We start from the raw sequence: 7,731 nt of genomic DNA, 5'->3' as shown, positions 1-7,731 counted from the left end.
ATTTCGGATGATTTCATCAGTTAAAGATGATCTGAGCATAAAATTATTCACAGAATCGTTTTAGAATAAACTTTATTGATACAGCATACGGTGCTTTAGATCAAAACACAGAATGAAGATGAGGGAGCTTAAAACAATAAGAACTGAAAAAAGGAGATTTCATGGAGATAAAGAGAAGTTCGTGAAAACAGCGTCAATATCAGGATAGAAATTAAAACAAGGTTGAATTTCCGTAAACACTGGACTCGTACGATCAATTCTATCATTTAGCTTCAGACTCGTTGTTCAGGACTGATGTCAGAGGACATAAAAACACGGGTCAGTTTCAGTGTCTGAACTTTGTCAAAGAATTTAAAGCCTCGTCAGTGACAGAAATAACAACACTTTGCATCGGTCCAATCAGAGGTGAATAACGCTGATGTTTTCCAGATGTGTGTGTGGATCCTGGTCGTTTCCTGTCTGTGGTGGATTCTGGACAAATGAATAAACACACTCAGTGTCAGTGCAGCGACCTTTAACCTTCAGCTCGTTCACCGTGCTGGACACGGTCCAGTTTGATGCCTCGGTGACACTGGACCAGTTGTACGGAGTGTCACCATCCGGTGGTCTGATGTCCTCGTAGATCACCTCAGCTTCAGGTGTGTCTCTGTTTCTGTCTGCTCGCCTTCCTAAACACAATCTCAAGGTAAAGACCAAAAGCACCAGAGCTGCACCAATGACCACACCTACGAGTATTTTCCACAGGTCAGACTGTCTGTCCTCTGAGTCTGTCCCGCTGTGGTCGGTTTCGAGGACAAACCCCGGTCTGTCGTGTCCTGGTGTGACGGTCAGATCCGTGGTCACCTCCAGATACGCTGTCGGTCTTCTGTTGCAGAAGTACCAAGCAGAGTCAGAGCTCCGGACGTTGAAGATGACCAACGATTTATCGACCAGGGAACCACAGCGCTTGTCTCGTCTGTCCTCGTGTCCGTTTGTGATGGTGACAAGAATCACGTGATCTCCGTTTATGAGGCGGGTCCACGACACGTCTCCTGCTGCGTGTGGACAAGGCAGCGTCGCCACAGAGTTCAGCTGCACCATCGTTTTCCTAACGTCTGTAAACACACGATATCAAGTGTGACCAACACAAGAAAACCCTTTTCACACATCAACTGAGCAGCTGACATGTTCTACATGTCCTTGACATGTTCCAGACGTGTCCCTGACATGTTCCAGACGTGTCCCTGACATGTTCTACATGTCCCTGACATGTTCTTGACACGTTCTTTATTTCTGGAGCTGCATCTAAACAACAAACTGGACAATAAAGTGAAACCACTGAGGCCCTGACCAGTGACAGTGAATCCTGATTGTAGGTAGAGAACAAATCTGTAAAAGCTCCATTCATCCATAAATGTTATTATTATTCTGATGAACTGTTTTTCTTACCAGGGACGTTTGGACAGTTTCCTCCAGTGAAGAGAAGACAGAGGACGAACAACATGTCTGCAGCCGGAGGACGAGTTCCACAGAAGACAGGAAGACATCAACGTCTGTTTTTAGTCTGAGAGGAACTTTGGTCGTGAGTCATAGTTCTTCTTCAAAGTTCGAGCGGACGTGAGATGGTGCGGTCACTTCCTGTTTACATTATTAGCTTCTCTTACCATTCCATTATTATTTTTAGCTAATTTGAGCTGCTGCTCGTTGGCACGCAATGAATCCTGGGATCTGTCAGCTCAGGAATGGAGGGAGGAGCCTCAGCTGTGACATCACACTGAAGTTGACCTTTGACCTTTTGGATTCTAACACATCACCCGGTGACAGTAGTGTCATAATGTTTTTGTTTCGTGAGGTCAGAGTGACCTTCTCCAGGTGAAACCATAGCAACAGCAGAGTGTGTCACCGACGGCGTCAGCTCCTCATTGGTTAATTTCCTGTCAATAACAACAGCGTTCTCTGTTTTCATGACTCAGCTTTATTCCTGACATTACTCCAACAGTTTATTGTGAACCTGGTTAACTCAGTAAAGTCTGTAATGAGCTGAGCTCCTCCTCTACGACTCATCCGTCTGGTTCGGCCGTCTGATCTTTGACAAATCCCCGAAGGATGCGGTGGCTGATCCTCGCTTCACCGGTTTGGCCTGAGAAAGAAAAATCAACATTTGACACCGAGTACAGACTCAATCCATCGATCAGGGAGTGAACGGTGTTAAACTGGTTCAGTATCTGGACTTCACCCGTCCTGTCTCACCTGTGACTCATGAGGCTTCCAGCCAATCATGTAGAGGATCTCAAAGGTGGCAGGAACAGAGCCGTCCTCATTCCCATACATCTCTGAAACATTTCACAACAGACGAGGTCAAAGGAACAGGCCGACGATTCAGGTCACAAACATGATTCTGTGTCCAGAACTGAGACGAGTTCAGGATCAGGATTCACACAGTATATATGATGTGTATACACATGTATATACATTAGATATATATTATATACTTTGTGTCTCTGTTACAGACTCACCTTTATAAACGGCAGCTGCTGCTAAAATGGAGTCTCGGTGCAGCAGCGACTTCCTGTTCCAGGCACAGTTGCTCTCTCCCATCCCTGAACGTCACAGGAGTAAACCAGAGGTCAGTTAACCCTAACCCGTGTTTGATGAACGTTTGATTCCTCCATGTTGTGATACCTTGTAAATCCGTCATGACCTCAGTGATTCCTGGATAATGAACCTGAACGTCATCAATGTCCTGAAAGAACAAAACGAAGACAAACACTTCATCATTCATTATATTAAATATTTCACTGCAACTTTGAGCTGGACAGAAATAAATGATTTGTCTTCAACGTGAAACCATCGAATAACATCAGAGCATCATCCTGCAAGTTCACTTTAAAATATGAAAACTTTTAACTTTGTATAGTTTGTATTGTAGAGCTGTCTCTCTCTCCCTGTCTCCCTCTCTCTCTCTTTCTGTCTGTCTCTCTGTCTCCCTCTCTCTCTCTCTCTGTCTGTCTCTCTGTCTCCCTCTCTCTCTGTCTGTCTCTCTCTCTCTCTCTGTCTGTCTGTCTCCCTCTCTCTCTCTCTCTGTCTGTCTCTCTGTCTCCCTCTCTCCCTGTCTGTCTCTCTCTGTCTGTCTGTACTTGATGACAGTGTCTCAGTTTAAATCTCAGTGTCTCACCACAGTGAGCATGTTGAAGCCGGCCTGGCCCAGCAGGTTCCCCAGGTCGGTGACGGCGGTGTAGGGGGAGACGTGAGGGGAGAACCCTCCCTCCCTTTCTGTCTCGGCGAGCTGGAGTGAACACCTCAGCTCGTACAGCGTCTCTCCGCCAACCATGGCGCCGATGAAAACGCCGTCCGGCTTCAGCACCTGGTGGATCTGAGGAGACGGATCTCCGAGGTCAGATCGATGCGTCTGAAGAGGACGTATAAAATACAAAGCGCGGCCGTCTCACCTGTCTCAGAGCTCCCGGCAGGTCGTTGATCCAGTGCAGACTGTGGAACACAGAACAAAGATTAAAGACGTAAACAGAAGTGAGAGCTCTGACGTGTGGACGCCATCTTGTGAGTTTGATCACCTCAAGCTGCTCACCACCAGGTCGAAGGAGTTTTCTTTAAACGGCAGAAACTCCTCATCAGTCAGGACGCAGTGAGTCGGGATCTCAGTCCGTCTCCTCTGCTTCTGCAGATTAGAAACAGGAAATCATTTATTCAGCATCACGAACGTACGACGGAATGTTAGAGGCATTATAAATAAAAAAGAAACGAGCCAGAGAAGAAGAGAAGAGATCTCACTTTTAAATGATCAAGAAAAAAGTTAAAATCTCCAGAATGAAAAGATTTAAATGTACCTGCTAAAGTTTTCCTCAGTTTGTCCTCTTTGTCTCACGACTCCGACCTTTTAAATGTTCTATTTCACGTTATCACGTCAGTTTTTAGCCCCTCCCCTCTGTTTTGCGTTCTCGTGTCGGGGAAGTGTGTCCCGAGGGGAGGGGCCAAGTGTTGGCCTGTACAGCCCTCGAAAAAAGATTTTTCAGACACACTTCAAACCGGCTATGACGATCTCCCAGAATGCATTGGGCATCACCAGCAAACTGGGAGACCCGCAGATGAAGTGTTAGTTTAATATCGTGCTAACATGCTAGCGATCTTTATTTGCATGATAATCCTGTACTTTCACATAAGTTCATATCCCCCCCCCCTTTGAAGACACACGATGCTCCTGGTCGAGCCAGCGTGTAGCAGCTGATGACACAGCGTCCTGCAGGCTTCATACAGAGCATGCTAGCAGCCGCTGCTTTGATTCACACCTGAAATAACGACGAGCATCCGAGCTTTAAAATTTGAAATGTCATAGATTCACCTGCGTCAGCACAGACGTTACTTGGATATTAAAGGTTTGTCACTTTACTAACTGCAAACAACAGCTTTGGTTTATTTAAGATCTCAACAACGTTATTACAATGACGTCTCTCGTCTGTTTACATACGATGATGTAACGGCTTCTTGAAGCGCTGTCCCACTTCGTAGGACAAGATTTCAACCACTAGAAGACAATCCTGGAAACCAAGGGGCGGGGCGACATGGGGCCGAGCCACAGTCTCAGAACTTCTCACTCACCAGAGTCTTCTCAGAGACGTCCGTCAGGATAAGACGCTCCACGACGTCCTGAAACAACAGCAGACAAACACAGATAGGGGGCGCTGTTTGAGGTTTAGAGAACAATTAACACCAATAAGTATGTTCACACACACATGCACGTCTCTCTGTAGTTGTGAGGACACTCAGTGACATAATGGAGTCCCTTGGTTTTAAACCAAGTCTGAACCATGTCCTCACGATGATACAGAAACAAAACACACACACACACACACACACACACACACACACACACACACACACACACACACACACACACACACACACACACACACACACACACACCTTGCTTAAATGCTCTGCAATGTGACTCTTTCCACCACCGATGTCCAACGCCAGAGGAAACGTCCTGAGAGGACAGGAAGACATAAGTCAAACTTTATTCAAACTGTGTTTTATTGACAGTTCCAGGACCAGTTCAGAGCGAGCACCTGATCTGGAGCCAGAACTGACTCTGATAAAGTCGTAGAATCTGCGGAGCTGATGATCAGTGTGTGACTCTGAGCTGCTCTCTGTATAAAAACCTGAATCTGTCATGAACCCACCTCGCGATGTCGTAGACTCGATCGGCCACTCGACCTCCGACCTGCAAACAACCAGAAGAACAAGCTGAGTCGGTGAGAGGATCTCTGAGAGCAGTGACTTAAAACATGCACCTGAAACGTCTGCTCACCTTCCCCCGACAAATAGAGCGTCAGCTGCATGACGACACTAAAGTGGAAGTAGACGTCTCGGACAGTTCGCTTCCACATTTATTAAACGTCTCATTGCTGCAGATATTCGTTAACGTCTTAACCCACAAAGCCGACACGTCCCCATCAAGAAGAAAACAGTAGGTGGCGTAATGCACCTGACGTTAGTTGCTACCCGCCAATAAACCAAACAAAGAAGAAGAAAGCTTCCGACAGAAATGAAGCCAAAATATCTCTGATACGAACACTGCCATCTTGTGGTGAGTACATCATTTGCAGTCAGAGTCTGAGCTGCAGTGATCGTGGGGTCGAGCGACGGTATCAAGGTCCCGCCCACACAAGCTCTCGATCAATCCTGAGTCAGTCTCAGCTGTCAATCAGGAGCCTGTTTTTATATCATCAATAACTGATTAAACCAAAGTGATGAGAAACACTTGAGCCAACATCAGAGAGAGAAGCGAGCTGAAGCGACAGAAACATTTATCTAACGTCTACTTTGATTTGTTTAGTTTGGTTCATGTTCAGTTTGTCCCACTGGACAGTGTTCGGTCTGATGTGGTGGTGAGTCCTGCAGGAGCTCCGCAGGGGACGGTCCTTCCTCCTCACACTGTACACCTCCGACCTTCAGTACAACTCAGAGTCAGCCACAGAAGTTCTCCGATGACTCTGGTGGGTGTATAAGTGAGGGGAGGGAGGGTACAGAGCGCTGGTGGATGGTTTTGTAGAGTGGGCCGGTAAAAATCATCTGCTTCTGAATGTGGCCAAGACCAGGGAGGTGGTGGTCATCTTCAGGAGGAAGAGGAGGTTTCACAGCCACTGTGTATTCTGGGAGAGGATGTTGTGACAGTGGAGGAGCACAAGAACCTGGGCGTCCACATCCACAACGGACTGAAGTGGAAAACATCGATGTCTCTGTTCTGTACTTTGCTGTGGTCTGCTGGAGGAGCAGCCTCGGAGCCGGTGACACCAACAGACTGAACCAGCTGATTCAGAAGGCTGGCTCCGTCACTGGCTGCAAACCAGACTCTTTGGAAGTGTTGGTGGAGAGGAGGACACTGAATAATCTCTTATCCATCATGGACAATCAGGACCACCCTCTCCACCACCTGGTGGACAGACAGAGAACCTTCTCCAACAGACTGGTTCAGCTCCACAAGGACAGATACAGGAAGTCTTTCCTGCCCACAGCAATAAGACGTCAAATACTGCAACGCTGCACCTCGTCTCTCTGTGTCTTCCTCTCTGTGAACCTGCTGCTGACACCTGGGATCAATACAGTTCATCTGTCTACCTACCTATGTCCCACCTGCTAACATGGAGGAGGATTTATGATCTATACTGCAGCCAGACACCAGGGGGAGATAGCGATGCTCTGACATGTCGTCCATGTTTATTTACAGCGTGTGTGGGTGTGACTGCAGCTCAGAGCAGCGCCCCCCAGTGTGTGTGTGGGTGTAACTGCAGCTTCTTACCTCGTCCCTCAGGTAATGGAACAGGTGAGTGTCCTGCAGAGACCCCGCCCACCTCCTCTGCCTCCTCTTCATCTCTCGGTCGAACACGTTCATGGAGCCTCGGCCGGACACCGACATCAGTCTGCTGCCGCTGCCCGGGGAGGGAGCAGCGGAGGCGGCTGTGAGCTGCCGGAGGAGCCGGAGGAGCCGCCTGGAGCTCATGGTTGTTTCTCCTCTGTGTGTCTGTCCGCCATCTTGTGACCTCTGCACCGGCAGCTGCTAAAACACGGAGCTGGATCTGATCCGCTCGGTGAAAACACGGAGCTGGATCTGATCCGCTCGGTGGAAAACATGGAGCTGGATCTGATCCGCTCGGTGGAAAACATGGAGCTGGATCTGTGCAATGACATTTATTTGATCCAACTTCCATATTTATTATATAATACCATATATATAATATATAATATCATATACTTATTATATAATATATAATATGATATTTATTATATAACATCATTTATTTATTATATAATACCATATATATAATATATAATATCATATACTTATTATATAATATATAATATATTTATTATATAACATAATTTATTTATTATATAATACCATATATATAATATATAATATCATATATATATCATATCATATATAATATGATATTTATTATATAACATCATTTATTTATTATATAATACCATATATATAATATATAATATAATATACTTATTATATAACATTTATTTATTATATAATGTATATTCTTTCTTCTATTCTATTTAATATTGTACTGTTGCTGTGGATGAATAAAGTCTGTTATCATAATATTATTGATTCACTGTCACACAAACATTAACAGACAGTCTCCAGTCAGTCGTGTTTCAGCCGCGACTGTAAACTGGTCAGTTGTCAGAGACGTGTCTTCAGTGATAATGAATGTTGAA

At 45.8% G+C, this 7,731-nt stretch overlaps 1 protein-coding gene across 1 annotated transcript; it reads right to left on the bottom strand.

The window, feature by feature from the left end:
- Window positions 1–1,931: 1,931 nt before the first annotated feature.
- On the bottom strand, window positions 1,932–7,064 carry ndufaf5 (NADH:ubiquinone oxidoreductase complex assembly factor 5). Its single transcript, XM_020111718.2, has 11 exons — window positions 6,797–7,064; window positions 5,178–5,218; window positions 4,918–4,981; window positions 4,594–4,641; window positions 3,552–3,655; window positions 3,429–3,468; window positions 3,155–3,352; window positions 2,662–2,722; window positions 2,496–2,579; window positions 2,230–2,312; window positions 1,932–2,119 (listed from the first exon to the last, which is right to left on the bottom strand). The coding sequence occupies exons 1-11, from the start codon at window positions 6,995–6,997 to the stop codon at window positions 2,033–2,035; spliced, it is 1,011 nt and encodes a 336-aa protein (XP_019967277.2). The 5' UTR covers window positions 6,998–7,064; the 3' UTR covers window positions 1,932–2,032.
- Between the last annotated feature and the right edge of the window lie 667 nt (window positions 7,065–7,731).

Source organism: Paralichthys olivaceus, chromosome 8 (genome assembly GCF_024713975.1).
Source record: "Paralichthys olivaceus isolate ysfri-2021 chromosome 8, ASM2471397v2, whole genome shotgun sequence".
In the NCBI taxonomy this organism is placed as follows: domain Eukaryota; kingdom Metazoa; phylum Chordata; class Actinopteri; order Pleuronectiformes; family Paralichthyidae; genus Paralichthys; species Paralichthys olivaceus.
The sequence above is the reverse complement of the archived record's forward strand: the minus strand, read 5'-3'. Positions and strand labels throughout refer to the sequence as shown.